The sequence below is a fragment of the Zeus faber genome, assembly GCF_960531495.2.
Source record: "Zeus faber genome assembly, chromosome: 4".
Lineage (NCBI taxonomy): Eukaryota > Metazoa > Chordata > Actinopteri > Zeiformes > Zeidae > Zeus > Zeus faber.
In genome coordinates, this window is record NC_137191.1 from 30,897,451 (window position 1) to 30,917,732 (window position 20,282).

Below are 20,282 nucleotides of genomic sequence, written 5' to 3' on the forward strand. Positions count from 1 at the left end.
ACGATTCTGGGTTCTATAATAATATAATATGATTAATTGTCTGTGTTGTATTTAATATAGATTCAAATCCTCCTAAATTAAACTTACCTACAGCACTTTCCTCACAGAGCAGAAGTCCTGGCTATTAAAACTATAAGAAGATATTAAAACTTGGTAAATTTCTTGAGAGGGGGGCATTTGGCATCTCAATTAAACATAGAACCAAACAACATTTACACAGAAAACATAAACATCATCAGAGTTTTTCCAGTTAATCCGTATGTATATGTATGTGACAAATAATCTCTTGAACTTGAACTTGAAGTTCAAGTCCAAGCGTCCATTTCCCAAGGAACAGCGCCATTGAGAGCGCATCCTCCTTCATATTGGGTGTCGCCCGGCGCTGCTGATTTGCCTGAAGATGAAACTTGCTCAAAAGCCGAAAGTACAGTGGACACCGCTCTCCGTACTCTTGATAGGGCCCAGGACCACCCCAGAACTGCTGAAAAAGTCCAGTTGGTGGCGGTAATGCACCTCTAAGCTGCTTTGCCAACCGCCAAAAATACACCAAAGAAAAATAAGAAACCAGGAAGCATGTGTAGCCCTGTATATACCGGAAGTGCGATGTGTTTGAACTTCCTGTCGGCGTAGACTGTAGTGCGGTGCTCCGCTGTCGCTGTCGCAGTCGCAGTCGCAGAATCGCCCCTCTCCGCATTTTCTACAAAAATGCCTTTAAAGTTCGAACTGTGTCCCGGCAGGATGGTCGGGGGCTCCCACCCCTGCTTCATCATCGCCGAGATCGGACAAAACCACCAGGGAGACATCGAGATAGCGAAAAAGATGATTAAGATGGCAAAGGTAACCCCGCGCTCTCGCTCTTTAAAACCAATTCCTGCATTTCCCTCAGGATGAATGAATGTGTGGATAGCTAACCCAATATTTCAGAGTATCTTGATTTAGTTTGATCACTTAAGCATTACTGTAGTCTAGAGTAGCGGTTTTCAACATAGGGTCCGGGGATCCCCCCGGCGGACCTAAGGAGGTTCCCAGCAAAATGACGTCAGCAGCATGCGATAATAATGACTATTTTGGTCCTATTTTCGCTGTTGTCTCTCCAAATTGCCTATAGGCAGATATGGTATTTTAGTCAAAATCTCTCAAACTCTATAAACCGCAATCTGTAGCAATAAAAAGGATCTTCTCAGCTTAGGGTCCCAGCGATGACATCTTACCGAATGGGCTCCATGGCCTAACGCGTATCAAATTGCCTGTCCTTGATATGATAACGTTTGAGAATCACTGGTCTAGCATATCATTTCAGTTCGTCTGGGTTTAGTGTTGCAGCCACAGGCCACCAAAACCTTAATAGTCTATTCATTTTCTGAGTTGAGGCAATGAGGATAAACCATTTTGGATTTTCTTTTTTTTTTTTTCTTCTTCTTTTTTTATACCACAAGACCAGGGCAGGATACATCTCATCCTTAGAAATGGGGAAACTAAAGCGGGATGCACCTAAGCCAAGATTTGATACCACAATAACCTTGAGAACAGTAACTGTAATCAGTAACATAATGTAACTTATTTACTTATAAACTTGTTTTTCAGAAGGGCAGTTGTGTACAATGGCAGAATGTGTGCAGATATTCTACGATTAAGATTAATACTCTTGACAACAATGATGGAATAATTTCAGAAGATCGCTGCCTTGAACAGAATAGAGTACTTAAGGCATTTTTGCACCGAACACTTCTGGGGACTCCTTGTGGGGAAATAGGAACTGGGGAGGTCCCCCAAGAACTAGATACCATCAAGGGCTTTTTTTTTTCTGGTTGTATTCGCACCGCACTGGAACTCTTGATGTGATGTCATCCAACAGGGTTTTCAGGGGGTGTTGCGTGTTGTGTTCACTTCACAACGTTCACTTGTATCACCTCATCAGTCCACTAAAATCTGTTTCTGAAAAATCTTGAAGCGAGAAATAAGCAATCAAGTTGTTGAATCTTCACTCATATTAGATCTACACGATGTAATGTAAAAGTTTGTTCCAACTTTCGTAATGCAGGGGTGACTAGCTTCAGTGATTACAGGGCGCACATTATTTCATTCAATTATTGTAGGAAAATAAATTAAATAAATACATCTACAATAAAATAATTACTTTAATCGTTTATTTTTTTTCATTTTTTTATTGGTTATTTCTTTATCATGGCTTAGTGTACGTGGGCTTGTCCACACCTAGAGTGACTGGACCGGGCGGATTGTCCTCGGTGCGCCGGGGCGAGGGACCGTGGACAATCACCACCCATGGACCAATCGCCGTGCATTTATATCACCTAAGGTTCCTGTTGTGCCGGTTAGTCCCTGCCCTGGATTAGGAGCAAAAAAAAAGGCCCTCAAAATGGGGTTCTAAGAATTATGAACATCCCTAGTTCCTGCAGTGCGGACAATTCCTCCAAAAAGTTCGTAGAACTATGAAAATATTCCTGTGGTGCGAAAGCACCTAATGTATTTATGCAAAAAGCAGTAGGATGCTGGTTGTGTTTGGAAATTGTGTTGGCGTTTAAATGCATGGAAAAATGATGTGCAGGGATGGATGTCCTGCTGAAATTTACAAGTGTGTTATAAGGCTGAACGATTCATCAACGTCAAACTGACAGAGCAATTTAACAGAACGAAATTTTTAAATGTCAAAGCCTAACGATATAATTTTTATTTTATTTTTGTTACACAATCCAACCAAAAGGGCTGTCCAGGTCCGGCTCTTTCTATAGACAAGATCGGCGGCGGTCTAGCGCACCATTCCATTTGGGAGGGGAGGCGCGGAGAGGGAGCGATTGAGGCATATTCTGCTCACTTCTCTCTCTCTCTCTCTCTCGGACCAAAACAAGTGCATATAGAACGAAACCGTGCGTAATGAGGACACTTTCTCCGTGCCCGCCCATTTTTTATCCCTCCGCGCTTCCCCGGGTGAGACCCAGGGCTCCGGCCCGGGTCACAATTTGCTGTGCGGGGCGTGTGCTTCTGACAGAGCTGGGAACACCTGTAGAGTCCAGAGGGAGCCTCTTCCAGAATAATGTGTCCGTTTTTTTTTTAAATTTGTACTTTCTTTCTTTTTTTTATTTAATAAGCATAAAGCTGTCCCTGAGCACATGGAGCGGTGCACCATGTATGTGTACGTATGTGTGCAACATTTTTATAAAAATAATACATTTCTGCTGAAACACTGCATTGTTTTGAATGTTAATTTTCAGATTCAAACAATTACAAGGCCTGAAGTTAAATCAATGAGTCAATATTCTGCTGTGATTGAAGGTTTTCCTTTTTACAATTCAATAGTTAAATTAAGATGTGTTATTTATATCAATTCATGCATCAATTAATCTCATTTCATCATAAAATGGCATACAGGAAAGAGCAGTTTATATGTTGACTGTATCCATTTCTCTGTTGGTCATACTATATAATGATTTATTGCTTGTGTTTAATGAATAATAGAGAAGATAAGGAACTTTAAAATAATGGCAAACTAAATCCCAATACTGATCTAAAAAAAAAAAATCGCAATTCCATTTTTTTCCCAAATCATTCAGCCCTAGTTTGTAAGGCCCCAACCACCAGACGAGGTGGATAAACTCAAATATTGGCCCAGCTGTATGTCAACATTGATCATGAGCAATGGTTGGTAAATCCAGTTTTCCAAAAATGCTTAGTAAATGTTGAGCGAAATGTTTAGGGCAGCGTTGTTCTAGGAGTGTGGGCTGAGTTATAATATAAGTTAAATATGAAAGTGGGCTGGGTTTTAAAAATATGGAAGAATTCTTCCCTAACTTCTCACACACCACTAGATTTTAGACCAACCCGTCCCCCCTACTCAAACGTGACTTTTCCAACAGGAGAGTGGAGCGGACTGCGCCAAGTTCCAGAAGAGTGAGTTGGCGTTCAAATTCAATAAGCGAGCCCTGGAGCGCCCGTACACCTCCCAGCACTCCTGGGGCAAGACCTACGGCGACCACAAGCGGCACCTGGAATTCAGCCATGAGCAGTACAGGGAGCTCCAAAAATACGCCCAGGAGGTTGGAATCTACTTCACGGCGTCGGGGATGGATGAGGTTAAAGGAATACATTTTGAATATGATCTTTTTTTGTGTGTTGTTACTTAAGATTTTTTAGTAATTATGGTTGCCTCCCATCAGATGGCTGTGGAGTTCCTTCATGAGCTTGACGTGCCTTTTTTCAAAGTGGGCTCGGGAGACACAAACAACTTCCCCTATCTGGAGAAAACGGCCAAGAAAGGTGAGATGCTGATCGCGTGTCAGACTACGTGCAAAGGTTTTTCTGGGGTGTCGGGGACGTTTTGCTGAAAGCCCTTGAAGTAAAAACGCGTCTGGATTGATTATAATAATGATGATGTTGTCCTCGATGTCCGCTTGGTTCTGTGTCATTTATTTGATCATACCACATTTTGATAAATGTATTAAATCCTCCTACTCTAAAGCTATGTTCACATATGTGGTGACAAAAACGCATGCTGACCCTAGGCTGTAGCTGCCTCGTTTCCCTCCAACCTGCCCTCATTTGCACATCCTACCCCCATTGCTTAGTTTCTCATGGGAGCACGCATAGCAATGGCGGATTGTTTGAATAAACAATCTCTTATTTCTCCTAAACAGTCTAAAACAAAATCAAAGTTTCTGACAAAAACATTTTGGCGAGAATTTGGTCCCTCAGAAGCTGAATAACGTGATTAATTTATCATCTAGAACGGCCAGTTTAAAAGTTTTTTAACGATAGAGTTGGGTTTTACCTACTCACTCCCAAGTCAGTCAAAAATATATTACGTGTACGTGTCCTCACACATGGAGTTCGCTTGCAGAAACAGAGCAATGGGTCTCGATCGTGTCTGTTTTATTTTAGTCCCAAAATGTCTCTGAGGGCTTTCACATGCAGTGTTTAGTGCGTTTGAATGGAACCATGTTGTTGGGAACTTTCAACAATGAGTGATTTCCTTCATCAGAGACACTGTGAGGCAGGACTCCGTGGACATTTATTTGAGGACAGGTAGAAAGCAGGCAGGAAGCTACCTTCTAATTTTTAGGATAACGTAATAACACGCAACAAGTATATTGGCTCTCATAGCGATCTCTCTGTCATACGCATTCTCCTCCAGCCATATGCAGACAGGGCTCCCACATTACCCACAATGCAATGTCACAATGCGACAGGCCCCATCACCACCGGATCTGTCCTGGGATTGTTTTTAAAAAGACAGACAAAAACAGACATTAGTTATTTTCAATTGCCATGTTATGTTCTAATGCCATTCATATTTATGTAATTTGTTTAGTTGTTTTCTCCCAGATATTTTTTATTTTAAGAGATGCCTTAGAGTGCCTCATATTGCACTCTAATTGAACAAATGATTATTTTATATATTTGAAGATTTTATTTCAATGGACATCTTAAATTTATGCTTTCGCTTAAGACCATGGGCAAAAGTTCCTTGCTTTAGGTCTTTTACAGAATAACTGGAAAGCAAAGTTATATTTGTCTTTGTTTTTTTGCTGATCTGAAAAATGATCCAATCTGTGACTCAAGACTGATAAGATCCGGTCCATGGGTTTTGTGATCCGTTGCACCCCTAGAAGCCGCGCTGCCGTCTGCAGTCGCGGCTTAACCACGCCCCTTTGTCCGCCACATTGGTATACTGGTCCGGTGTTTGGCTTCATATCAAACTGGCTTGAAAAATTTTCCATCGGCCAAACCCTAGTTCACACTTGCCTGTGGCGCAAACAGGTTATTTTAGCCAGACGGAAGTAACTCCCTAATGTTGTTAACAAACCTTTGCATGAGTATGACTAAGTCTATCCAGAAACCAACTCATATGAATCCCTTTCCATTTACATTTCTATTTACTTCACTACATTATATTTGTGAATTAGTCACTGATTTTCGACCTATTGGGATGTCCGATGGGCCGATTGAGTGGGCTTGCCTTAAAGTGATGACCTTGGCCAAGGTGTAGCATTCTTTACAAGTCAATTCCCTTTGGTGTGTGTATGTTTCAGGTCGTCCCATGGTGGTGTCCAGTGGGATGCAGTCCATGGAGACGATGCGTCGTGTTTACCAGACGGTCAAGGAGCACAACTCCAACTTCTGCATCCTGCAGTGTACCAGCGCCTACCCACTGGAAGCCCAGGATGTCAACCTGCGAGTTATTACGGTGAGAAAAAACACCTTCACTAACATCTAACCAACATTCTTCCCCAGTATTCATATTTAGCCATGGCGTTGTTGAATCTGTAAGAGAAGCTATTTTTTCTTGCCCATGGACATTTATATTACCCTCGAAACACCGGACATTTTACAACAGCGGAGTGTCCCAGTTAAGCACGGGCGCAAATTACACATGGACATTTTGCATGGAGGGAGACAGGTCCTGATCCTGACCCAATCCAAGGTCTAGAGCCTTCTTTCTCACCTCTCCTCCCCGCCCGTGGTAAGTCAATTGTGACTCCGCAGAATGTGCGACTCTGCTGCACGCGCAAGAAGCTTTCACTTTCAGTTTTGAAGCGTCTGACTAAGTTTTAATAACATGCTTAGTATTTTACAGATTAGAGGATTTTTTTTATCTGATGAGCATCGGCGCTGATTCGTGAAAATTTACTAAATGGGTTTTATTTCTATTAAAAAAACTCAACTCAGTAGTTTTTTTTGCGAGCTGTCTGTTTCAGAAAACAGGTCATAAAATGAGCTGTTCAGCTTTGCTCCCCTGTCACGCGTCACCAGGGGTATTATACTAAATAGAACCACCCCCCCATCTGAGTAACTCCCACAGCTGGAGTGCCACCAGACCCGCTAGCATCGGAGCTAAGACCTAATCATGTGAAATGCTCTGTTGGCTGCAGAAACCAGCACAATATTTTTTAAAAGAAAGGTACTGTAAGCTGCTGCACGCGATCTGCTCCGCGTTTCTCCAAACAAAACTGTAGATGTATTAGTTTTATTTTTTCCGAAGTTTCCGTAATTGAATGAAACAAAAAATATATCCTGCGGTCCTCCAAGCTCCGCACTGTTCCAGACACCTTGGTGAAAGTCGGAACGAATTTTTAAAAGAGGCCTTGTTGATCTAATATGAGGGAAGATTTAGTAACTGGTTTGCTTATTTCTTGCCTCAAATTTCTTCAGAAACAGATTTTGGTGGACTGATAAGGTGAAATCAGTGAAAGTTAACAGAGTAAATAGAATGAAACCCAGAAGTCAAATGCCATTGGCTCACAGACTCAGGAACTTGTACTCAAACCCCAGTGGCTCACAGAGCTAGGCATGGGAAGGTGGTTGCTCTCACTGAAATAGCTCGTTTTCAGAAGGGGTGGATTGGATGCATGTTAGAATGACTCGAATGCATAATCTGAGTGGTATTTTCAGCACAAAACTTTAAAAACATGTTTTGGGGACGGCTCAAACTGACACCCAGAGGCCGGGTGCAGGCACCCCACAGGAGCATCCCCCTCCCCCAAGGAGACAGGCCAGGTCAACCCAGGAACAAGAGCGGCGCCACCGTGTTAGGGCGCTCCTAACACCCCCGTGGGGCCCCGGGACCCCCATAGGACTAAGCCCCACGGATGTCCCCACAGCCGCCGGCCACCCACCCACCCGTAGAGCCCTGGTGAGACCAGGGGGACCCACTAATGCCCCAAAACACCACGACATTCCCCCGACTTAGTAAGACTCAAGTATTAATGGATGGAGTTATGTCAGTGAGTAGCCCATATTCCATTAAATAAATCAACCTTGTTTTTGAATATTGCCAATAGTTTTTCCATTGAGATGTATTCTCTTAATAAATGTAACCATTGGGATGTGGTGAGATTCTCTGTTTTTTCAATTGAGTAATATTATTTTCTTGGCAATTGTTAAGGTGATCAAAATGGGTTGGGGGTGTTTAAGTGGTGGGTCAACTGAGGACATCAGAATTGAAAAAGTAATTCCATTCATAATTCACCCAGGCCAACACACACACACACACACACACACACAAAAGTACTCCTCACTTAGCGACCGAGCTCCGTTCCTAAGTGAGGACCCGCCCCCTTACCGTTATTTCAGTCTTGGAGATTGCGAACGCTAGTGTAGTGAATACTGACCGACTGTGGGACTGAGACTGAGAACAGTGATGCGCGATGAGATGTTTGACGCTGAGACGCCGCAAACTCTGACCAACTGGTTGGAGAGCTGGTCGTTAAACAGGTAGGTCGTTAAGTGAGGAGTACCTGTTTATATTTTGCAATTGATGTTGTTATTTGTCTGAGTTGGAGCAGATTGTCAGTGTTTTAGTTCATGCCATGGGGCGCCGCCATGTTCGATCTGTACTCACTTCCGTCTTCTGGCTAGATCACAGCATGCTCCCGTCAGATCACAGCGAGGCATCCACTATTAACGACAGTCAAAGAGTGGCATACAATTGTAATGGCAGTGCATAATAACAGTATTAATGGGTGATAGACAGTACTTATGATCCTTATGTAACAACAGTCCTAATAGGTGGTTTATTATAGTATATACTTACCCATATGAGTTAATTACTAGCTAATTAATAACTATAACTCAGTAATTATTACTACACTGCTTCCACTACCTGTACTTACTTGTTTTAGCACAACTGCGATTTAACACTGTAACACTACTACTACTAGTTATTTTTATGTCATATGAAAAAAAATGTAATCTCCATCACCTCTTGCCCCCCTCCCCCCGGTGCGTTTCATTCACGCAGGAATACCAGAAGGAATTCCCCGACATCCCCATTGGATATTCCGGACACGAGTCCGGGATCAGCATCTCTGTCGCCGCCGTGGCGCTGGGGGCCAAGATAATTGAACGTCACGTGACCTTGGACAAGACGTGGAAGGGCAGCGACCACGCGGCATCCTTGGAGCCCAGTGAGCTGGCTGAGCTGGTCCGAGCCATCCGCCTGGTGGAGGCATCGCTGGGGAGCGGCCTCAAGCAGATGCTGCCCTGCGAGACGCCTTGCCATGATAAGGTGGGTGGGGGGAGGAGAAGGAGGGCAGATACTCCCCCACAAAAAACATGTGGGCAATATTTTATGAAATGGATTATTTTACGTAAATATCATGACAATTACAGAGGGAGAAACTACGGTGATGTGGCAGTGAAACATCAAATCCCAGAACTGGGGAATAACAGATTTACTCCGAAAGGAAGAGGTAGTTGTTTGTTCCTCCAGAAGAGAAGGACAAAGGGGTCTATGCTACCTCTACTCTACCCTATTCTACTATTACTACTGTCCCTCTACCATCTACCACTACTCTATAGCTGCTTTCACACATGAACTCCAGACAATGTCCAAATAATCAGGTCCGGACATTGTCCAGAGTTGCCCTTTCACACATGTAGCACACAACTGGAGATTGTCCGTGTCATACGTGTTTACACTACCTGGAAATACTAAGTTTGCTTTAGATGAGGGGCCGAGCCTGGGTAGAGCCTGCAGGAGGTATGACATGATGCATGACATTGCAGAGTTTTACAGCACACCCAAGAGGGTGGATGAGGCTACTGACTTATTTGTAATTGTGACTTTTTTTGCGTTGATACTCCATGTATTTAGACATATCCACAATATAAACGAAAGAGTGGAAAGCAATGTAAAGGAAAGCAGAAGGAGTACGAACCAGCTACACTCCGTGCATGAAGAGCCACACAAAGGTAAAGGACTGGCACATGATAGAGACATCATCATCATGCGACAAACCCACTCGTTAGCTGTAAATTCTCCTGCCCTGTTCACACATATCGCTGAATCGGATATTACGCAGACTTTGTACTAGGGGGCTGGCTGGATAAAGTCCAATTAATGTCTTGTCCAACTGATTCAGACATTTTCATTCACATATTCAGCTCCTTGGGTAATGTGCGGATAATTTCAGTTGCAGTGCCTGTGTGAAAGCAGCTTATTTCTACTCTGCCTGGACTCTACCTCCCTTTTCTTTAGCTCTACTCTACCACTACTCTACCTCGACCTAATCACTACTCTACCATAACCCCCTCTGCTTTACTTCTTTCTATTCTGCCCTGAATAGATTGATTTAACTTGATTTAACTTCAAGCCTTGTAATTGTTCGAATCTGAAAATGAACATTGGAAAAATATGCAGTGTTTCAGCAGAAACATGTGGCAGTTTCACCTACCACACGCCACCCAAGTGGCGTTTTCAGGGACCTTCGTCGCAGAGACATAGCTGATGGGGTAGAAGCCATATTGTAGAGAGTGGGAAAGGTAGAACAAGCCCAGGAGCAGATGGACAGCATGTCATGACAAAAACTCCTCTCCTGCATATGTGGGGATGGGTTTTTACCAACAGAACAGAAAAAGAAAGGCGTGGACTCTGAAACCTGGTTCCCTCACCTAAAATACAGACTCTGACACAGAGTTCCAATACCTTGAAATATTAAAACACTGGACTCTGAAACAGGTTTCCCATACCTCAAATCAACAAAAAGGTCCAACAAAACAGAACTGGTCCCCTTCCATGGGCCTGGTTCCCCAAAACAGCACAGACCCCCAGCGACCCTCCACCACTTCCAGAGTCTGGGGCCTCGGGCTGCAGTGCCTTCTGGTGGAGGCGTGGCCGGGCTTGGCTGTTGCAGGGACTGTTTAGAGGGGTGGCCTGGCTGCTGAGCTGCTGCATGCTCTCAGCGGTGGCTGCTGGGCGGAGCAGCTAGCTGCCAGCGGTTACCCGTGGTGGTAGCTGCAGCTGCTTCTCCGCCGGACACCCTGGGTGCTGCTGCTGCCAGAGGGTTGGTGCTGTGTCTCTTCCCCATGCCATCGAGTCCCTGTTCAGGCGCCATTGTGGCAATTTCGCTCCTCTCCTGAGTGTGTTTGTGGGGATGGGGGTTTTACCTATTGCTCGTTAGACCAATCAACGAACAAGAGGTATGCAGCCACACTGATCCTGGGCCCCAATTACCTAGACCCAGGACAGCTGTGGGTGCTCAAACCACACCATCCCCCCAACGTATTATTTGTCATAAAACATACACAAAGCGCCGCTCCGTGTGCTTGGGGAAAGCTTTATGTTTATTAAATTACAAAAAAAGATTTAAAAAAATCAAAACAAACAGACGCAGTTTTGTTCAAGACGCTCCATCCGGACTGTACAGGTGCTCCGGGCTCTGCCAGCAGCACACTCACAGCGCACCGTGGCCCAGGCCGGAGCACCGGGTCTCACCGGGGGGCAGTGCGGATGGTTCTAACAATCACTATAGGCAGGGGGGGCACAGAGAAACTGTCCCCATTACTCACAGTTTCGTTTCATACACACTTGTTTCCTTCCATTTGGAGATGTAAAATAAAAACACACTGTTCTAGCAGGCCGATCACAGGCACCCCATCGTTGGTACCGTCGGAGAGGGAGACAGGTGTGCAAAATGTTCCCCGATTGCTCCCTCCCTGCAACTCACCTCCCGTCACGTCTATTTAATGTACCTCTACTCTATTTCTACTTCACCTGTACTCTGTTGGAAACTGATGAGGAAATCCTTAAATTTGTAAATGTGGTATGACAACAACACAAAATACTATCCATTATTTTACTTTTTATCTCCTTTTTTCTATAGGTGTCAATCTGACGCTTGATTGAGACGAGGGAATTCAAGCCGTCTGCTCGGGAAAAAACATCACAACACTCAATTTATTTATTTGACATCATACATTTTTTTTTCTTTTGTTTGTTTGTCCTAAAATTTTACGACCTGAGCTCCAATCCGATCCATTACTTTTCCTCACTGATCCATTGCTTTTCCTCACCGGTAGGTTTTGAGCCGACAGAACAATAACTAGAGGCACAAAAATGAAGCTATAGATTTACCGGGTCAGGTACCGCGCTCATGTACTCGTAGAAGCACTCAGAGACCATTATGATCCATTTTGTAGAGACCTCCAACAAACTGTATAATGTAATCGCCCCGGGGATGCATGCTATTAATCCCCAGGGCGTATTGTATTGAATTATCCAGGGTATTGTATCTTATCTCATCTCTTTTCTTTATTATTTATTTTTTTCATTTGTCTTTCTCACTCTCCCCAGCTTGGGAAGTCGGTCGTGGCAAAGGTGGCGCTCTCGCGGGGAACCGTGCTGACGATGGACATGCTGGCGGTGAAGGTGGCTGAGCCCCGCGGCGTCCCCCCAGAGGACATCTTCCAGCTTGTAGGCAAGACCATAACGGAGGACCTGCAGGAGGACGAGAGCCTCACACCAGAGATGGTGGACAGCTACGGCAAGAAGGCCAAGAAGTGAGGCCTGGAAGTCTTCAGTGAATGATGGTATATTTGGGTTCATCAACACATGTACAGTAATAAAAATGGAGATATTGAAAAGAGCCCTGCTGTCTTCATATTGCGATACACAATTTTGTTATCGAAATGAACAACAGGAATTTCTCGTCGAAAGTTTCTCCCAACGCAAGGTCCAGAGTTAACTTTAGAACAAATTGGTGCCGGTCAACGTGTCCTGGAAGATTTCAATTTCCCGGATAAATGGGAGAGATTCCGATCATAGATGTACAATATTTTTTATTCAATATTTAAAACAAATAAGTCCTGTCAGTTAAGCCATTTTAAAAATAAATAGATAAATATTACGAATATTATTTCTTGACATCCAATAATTTCCGTTCGTGAACAATAAGTACCAAGTGCAGCCGCCTTACTTAACATTTCACTAAAATAACATTACGATCAAATCAAAAACCAAATAAATATGGGAAGTAGGTTTGGTGTTGTCCATCTTCATCGGGAAGGTCCTGGCGACACATTTTACACGATTGCTATTTACCGTCCGCTTCGGGTCGGAACTAAAATATCCCAAAAAACCCCTCCAAACTATGGATGTATGTGTCCCAATGATACATCACCTTTCTACTTCTCAGAGTTCTGAATGCTGTGCTCTTGTCTCTGCTCTGTCTACTGTGTTTACAAGCGCAACCTGTTCACAAGGGAGGGGGCGGGGCTTAGTTCTATATCGACAAACATGATTGGTCAGAGGTGAAGCTTTCAGATCAGCTTTAGATTGTCCAAACTGATTAGCTTCCTGTTGCAACTGGCCGAGTGCGAAAACGACCAGAGATGTACACTTTATTTTATCGAAATGATCCACCCAGTCCGAATTCAAATTGTGCTTGGGGGGAATTTAGTCACCAGACATCACGACAGGAGAGATTTTAATATGTTGGACTTTCAGATTTTCCCCGTCAAAAACCAGCAATTACCAGCTAACGGAAACGCAAGGTCATTTGAACGTTCCTGCCCTTTTGAAAACCCGAAAAGTGCTAATGATCATTGAGAAAAGCAATCCAAAGCCTGCATTTTGTGTCTGTGCGTTATCCCCAAGGTGTGACTGGGAGATCTGGATGAATAATGGTAAAGTCACATTGTGTCTGTTATTACAGGTGTCTGGAGTCCTTTACTTTCCATCTACGGTGATACAGAAGTCTTTTTAACTGAGGCCATTTTAATGTTAAAGTTGACAGAATATCACTTACAAGTCAGAATCAAAGGTATGATCCGTCTGATTTCATCATATTGAGCTGTGTATCAATGTAAAGTAAGATGTGCCACTAAAACGGTATAAACAATAAAACTGTGTTATTTCAAACCTCCTCATGAAGAGATACTTCAGATCGTAGCCTGTCATTATTACGTGCCAGGAGGTGATTATTTATTCCTTTCGGGGCGATTCAATTATGTTTAATTTTCTCACCTTCCACCATCTTTTTTTTATTGTGTCTGAAGATGTAGATGATGCAGCTTGCCAAAAGACAAGTCGTGCCAATAGTGAAGGAGGAAGAATTGTTCCATTTGTTTAAAATGGTGTTTGTTTGGGAACGTAGGGGTTATTGACGAGGCCACGCTGATGCGGTAAGAGCTAAATTTAAAATTTTTAGATTTTCCAGAAAACTGTCCAAATCAGTGTTTCTCCTGACATAAAAGTACCTCTTCAGCTGCCTTGGAAGTACCTAGCTGATTAAGGCTTACCTTATGAATGTCTTACGTGGACAACCTGTTGCACTGGCTGTTACTAGACTGACTAATTATTTTTTGCACTTTAATTTGATTTAGGTTTTTCAGTGTAATCATTAAAAGCCGGATAATCTCAGACAGAAGGCATTCTCTGGTCTCCATTTTGTTGCACTATGCAAGGGAAAGGTGTACTGTGTGTTTGCTTAATGTGTTAATAATAATCCTCAAGAACTGTTTACAATAACACAAGCTCCACAGTTGCACAGACAATCCAGGACTGCAAGAACATTTCAAGCCCAAAGCACCACAGCCGCAGAAGAATCCTGAATCTCCAGAGAAGGGAGCCCACAGAGCAACACCCGACCACACATGCTGTCGGGCGTGCAAATTAGGAGCCAATAGACACGGCTCCTATCTTGAGTGTGTGTGGGAATGGGGGTTTTAAGCTGTTGTACGTTAGACCAACCAACGAGCAAGTATCCAGCAACCCTGATCCCAATCACCTAGATCCTGCTCTCCACACCATCCCTACACCATAGTGAATAAATGGCATGCTTTAACATACTAAATCGGAATTGTTTATTTTTCTCAATTTATGAAAGTAAAAGTTGTGCGAATTACAGTACTGTTGCATGTGGTTTCTCTAGTTTGCAAAGTGAGGTCATACTATGTATTTCATATAATATTTAAAGATAAATCATAAATCATTTAAATCATATTAGAATTGTCACAGTAGATGATTTTTACATATTAGAAGATATCACTTATCTATTGACCTTAATGCCGAGTCTGGTTTCAATAAACTAAATTACAATATTCGTTAAAACTGAACTGGAACCATTGCGCAGATGAAGAGACTTGGTGTCTTCTTCTAACCGTGAAGCAGATAACTAGTAATGATCAATTTCATCAGCTTGTTGTCGTTGATGACCGTTCCTTGCTCCCTAGTTGAGTGCAGATGAAGGGAGTATGATCTGAGTGATTCTTAGTGAAGATCTAATGTGTTCATGCAAATAGACATTCATAACATGCAGTTTGAGAGCATGCTTTGCAATCAACCTACTTCATCATCATTGTTACTTTCATGTTTTTTAAGTAATAGTGAATCACAGAGTGACACTGTCAAAGCAGCACTGTGAATGGTTAAATGTGGTTTCTTCATTTTGCAAGCCGGTGTAAGGCTTTATCTTCCAATTGTCTCGATTGTTTAAATTGTCACTACTACTGTCATCATTTTTCACCTTTACTGCAGTTTTCAACTTAATTGGGTACAATTTACATGAGGGATTATTAAATTCGAAATGGAAAGTGTGTGCTTTTTAAGACCACCAGGTGGAGACAAAAACAATGTTGAGTGGTCGCACAAGCTGGAGGTTATGCTGGTTGACATTTATTAAACATGTTCTGAAGCAGATTTAATCGACATTTATGTAAAATGAATTTGAATTAATATGAATGAAAAAATTCACTGAAATAACTTGACTACCCAGCTTTTGGCATACACCTGTTTACTATCCTCTCAATTTAATGTAACAAAATATTTATTACAGGAGTCGACATTGCAGTTGGATTATTTTTTTGAATGTTTAATGCTGGAACGTTGGTCAAGTATTTGTAGAAATTAAAATCCTATTAAATGTGATTCATTTTACAAGTCATATATTTTTGAAACATCAAACTACAGTATATACAAGGATCTGTTTTGTTTGGATCAGAGTCTTTGTACAGATAGTGTTTAAGAATCATATTTAACGACAATACAAGGTGACTTGACTACAAATGCCCTGCTGCCCGTGGCCATCAAAGCAGGGCTGGCCCATAGCATAAGCAGTCTATGCGGTTGTTTAATGTCACAACTGCCGGGGAGGGGGCCTGGCCCGCATGATGAGTGTGATATCTCCACTCCTCTCCACCAATTTGCTCTGGTTCTCCAAACAATTTTAAGTAAGATCATACTTTCGAGGATCATTTCTAGTCTTAGGCTTAAGAAATGTTGTACAAATGTGATCGCCAAAGCTGGCCACGATGAAGAGGCTTGATGCTGTCTTCTATGCATGAACAGATTACGGAGTTAGGATTCATTTCATAAGCTTGTTGTCGTTGGTGATCGTTCCTTGCTTCCTCTTTTAGTGGTGATGAGTATAATCTGATTGGTAAGATCCTAATGTGTTAATGGAAATATGCCTTTACAGCATGCAGTTTAAAAGCAGGCTTTGCAAAGTTGAAGTCCACTTGCATACTAAATCTGTCCTAGGTGCAATGACAATCTTGGAAAATGGCATTATCCTTCCTAGAAGACCCGGTGGACCTCACTGTGCAAGGAATGTGAGGGTCTTTGGAAGGCAAGAGTTTTTAGCGACTAACAAAACCCTTTGGCTTTCCCTGAGGAATATTTATATGAAAGATATAGATTCGCATCCTAAAACAGAGACTGATTTAAGCACTAAAGCCTTCTACTTGTTGACCTTATAATATTTGCAAGTAAGCCTACTTACCCGTTTGAATTATGTTTTAATATTTAATTTGCTCCCAAGACCGTTTAACACTGCTGTGGGTTGCAGCTGAAAGAATAAGGCTAAAATTGTCACAGAATGCCATAAGAATGCATCTAAGTAGCACATTTATTTAATGGAAATGAAATTATAGTCAGATCTATCTAGAAGGCCATTAACTGCAATCCACATTCCTGAGTAATTTACATCTGCAATTTCTTCTTTGTGCTTAAAAAGTCTGTCAGTCTTAATGGGAACCAATGTCAAATCAGTCAATTATTGAGTTAACAATATTTCTGCGGATGTTTCAATGAAAAATGATCGAACTCCCATCACTGTATGATGCAAAATGACAACGTTACAAGAATACCATCTAAATGTGTTAACATTTCAGGAAACCACATTGCAATTTAGTGACCAATTGATAGAAATTTCTGTAACTACCAGGATTAAATTTTTTTATTAATGTATAATGTGTATTGTATAATGAGATTGAGGGTGATGACGTTATGCCAATGGTTAGTTGAGTTAGGAATTATGTTTTAATAGTAAGTAATTAAAATATTCCGAACAGTTAATGAGTCACAAATTTAAGTTCCTGATTTTGAAAGATGACTGATGTTTGAATCAGGTGTTTTTATTTATTTTATATGTTTGTATGTAAAACAGTATCACAAGAGTTGGTTTTAAAACCATTAATTGGTTTGAGCCTAGCTATGTATGGAGTTATGTGGCTTTTGTTTGTAAAGAAATTAAAGCCTGCCTTCTCTGGCTAGGGCCCAACTCCGCCTCCTCTAGCCAGGACTCATATGACCATGCCAACCATTGCGTAGCCAGACCAATCAGCATCATGCGGGCGCTGATTAGGCCGATTTGAGGCAACTTGGCAGCCGCGGGAAAGGGAGCCGTGCTGCCGTCTGCAGCCGCCGCTTGACCACACCCCTTGGTCCGCCACAATGACATTTCCAACGATACCCTGAGCCCGTTATTAAGCTTAATAGCCTGGGCGATTAAGGTTTTAAGTTTTCAAGCTTTTCACTCTGATGGCGTAAAGTCTGTTTGTGACACATGAAGACTTGGACTTCTACTTAACAGTTTCTTCATTATTACAAGTTGAGTTGAAGGGGAAGAGTTTGACCCCAATCCTACTACAGAGATCTATTCTATTCCATTTCTCCATAAATGCAGACATGGCTTAGAAATGGGCCAAAAAATGCCCAAAATAGGACACAGTTAAAGCAATCTATTCTATTTTATTCAAATCCATTCTATTTGATTCTATTCTCAGGCTCATTAGATTAGCCACACAGATAATCTTTGTTGTCACTTGACATGGCTAAAGTCTCTCTCTCTCTCTCTCTCTCTCATTGTCTCTAGTTGGATAGATTGATAGCCAACTAAGGATGGCTATAGTGTACATATACAACATAGATAACATGTATCGGCAGGTAACATATAAAGATAGCAGACAAAATGTAAAACTCAGCTGCTATTTAAAGTACAATATTTGAAGCTTAAGGCATTAAGCTGTGTGTAATCTGTGGTTCTCCGGGTTAGAGGGATCCATCTCTCTTTCTTTGCAGCGCAATCATCGCAGAGCCTGCCAGCAAGAGGGATTGAAGTGAACAGATTGTGATGTAATTAATATGAAAAAGTAAACGGATGTAATAATGGCCGTCCAAATTAACTGATGAAAAAAAGGTTCAGGGGTTTATTTAATATGTATATGTGGTAAAAATAAATTTATTTCACTTTGCCTTTATATCATTTAACTAGTGTATGTGTGTGTGTAAAGTCACTATTAAAACAATTACAGCTAGGAAAAAAATTATATATATATATATATATATATATATATATATATACACACACATTTATTCATATATTAGTTATTATTATTCATATTTCAGTTGTTGTTTATAACCAGGAACACAAACCCGGTATTTATTTTCTGTAAGATTATAATAAAAATACAGTAAAATCAACCGCAAAAGATGTGCCAGTGTTTCCTTTGCATGTCACGCGGATTTTATTGCACTCCAGGTTGTACAGCAAAGGTACTTTGGTACACGAGAAGCACAAGAAGCCTGTTTTGGTGGGATGGGGGGGGGGGGTTATATAACGCAGTTAGGACTCTGGGAGAGACCTTATTTTAGCAGCTTAATATATCTTAATACAGACATCTAGCCCAGGTCAGCATCTAACCCAGGTCAGCACACCTCTATACCCGATCCACCAAGATAACCCTTGAGACAAGGTTGCTGCTGTATGACTGTGATTTTTTTTTTCATTATTGTTCAGTGTCGTTTGGTATAACAGTTACACACTTGTGGATTAAAACTTTGCTACACATGGGGATCATACCTCTGCGGGAGGCACCAGGCGGCCAGCAGCCTGGGTTGTGTATTTAAAAACAATAAACAACAAAACCTAAGAACAACAAACAAACCATAAATAAATAAATGAAAAAATAATAAATATTAACTACAACAACAATTATAATAATTTGATTTCATTGAAACCATAATTTGCAGTGAGTCATTTACCTGCAATTACATTATTAGTTCATTATTGTTTAATAAGTGTGTGTGTATTTTAAGAATCACATGTAATTTCTCTTTCCGTGATGGATATGTAACTGCATAGTTGGTTGGAGGCCCCAATACGAGGTGATGACACATTTGAGGGCTCTTCGGTATGACAAATTTTAGGAACCCCTGTACTACCAGCAATCATTGTAGATCCTGATTAATAAGAGTCATTCTGACATTCTGACACGCTGTAGGCTGTGCCCCCTTTTCCTTCAGATTTCAGCTCTTCTGCTCCATATGTTATGAAACTCTGGCCATCTGCATTCTCAAGGATTTTGTAGCAGCTTGAGATTATTTTACAATGAAAGGCAGATTATATATTTACATGAATTATTATATATATATATATTTTTTTAATTATTATTGTTATTATTATTGTCTATTAATTTGTCTCTGGGCGCTGTGCAACATGTAGTGGGTTAGGCTTGCAATGTGCTACGTAACAGAACAGGTCAGATAAGTTGCCTTCACCTTCAGGAGGCCACTCAAGCTTACATCCCTCACGTGTTAATGGGTGACTTCACTTCCAGGGAGCACGAATGCACACACACACACACACACACACACACACACACACACACACACACACACACACACACACACACACACACACACACACACACACACACTATGCAACAGACAAAGGAATATGTATGGTTGTATATTGTTAAGACATTTTTTATTTTCATTGTTGAAAAATATATCTTACTTATGTCTTCAAATGCACATACTTATGTCTTCAAACTTATGTCGTCAAATGTTGTTTCCTTATGATTTGCATCCCATCTACTGCAAACACCAAGAAATGTCTATGCGAGTTGTGTCAGGATCCAGTCAAGCATTTGATAGCGTGGTACAATTTTCTTAAATTGAGATGCCAGATGGTGTCTTGAAGAGTAAGTTATTGAACCCAAAGACAATTACACACATGGGAAAGTGAAAGGCAGAAGGCATTTGGTCAATGCAAGCTCATTTGGAATGGAAACATACAGTACAGGATGTGTACAGGATGGGTTCGTTGATTTTTAGCCAAAGACTGATTAAATTGTTGGTTCCCATCATTTGTAACTGTTTATAGCACACTCTTTCGAAAATTCAAAACTCGCAATATAGCCCAACATGTTTAACATGTTGTAAGTAACAGTAATATCACATTTTATTTAAAACTACTTTTCACAGTTAC

General features: G+C 41.6%; 1 protein-coding gene across 2 annotated transcripts; it reads left to right on the forward strand.

Moving 5' to 3' along the window:
• The first annotated feature begins 620 nt into the window (after positions 1-620).
• On the forward strand, positions 621-13,675 carry nansa (N-acetylneuraminic acid synthase a). Of its 2 annotated transcripts, XM_079998501.1 has the most exons (7): positions 621-837; positions 3,873-4,088; positions 4,173-4,272; positions 6,045-6,199; positions 8,753-9,019; positions 12,086-12,321; positions 13,446-13,658. In XM_079998501.1, exons 1-6 carry the CDS (start codon positions 706-708, stop codon positions 12,293-12,295), a joined length of 1,080 nt encoding a protein of 359 aa, XP_079854627.1. In that variant the 5' UTR covers positions 621-705; the 3' UTR covers positions 12,296-12,321; positions 13,446-13,658. The 2 variants fall into 2 exon arrangements, with proteins under 2 accessions (XP_079854627.1, XP_079854626.1); XM_079998500.1 differs by having other exon boundaries at positions 12,086-13,675.
• Positions 13,676-20,282: the final 6,607 nt, after the last annotated feature.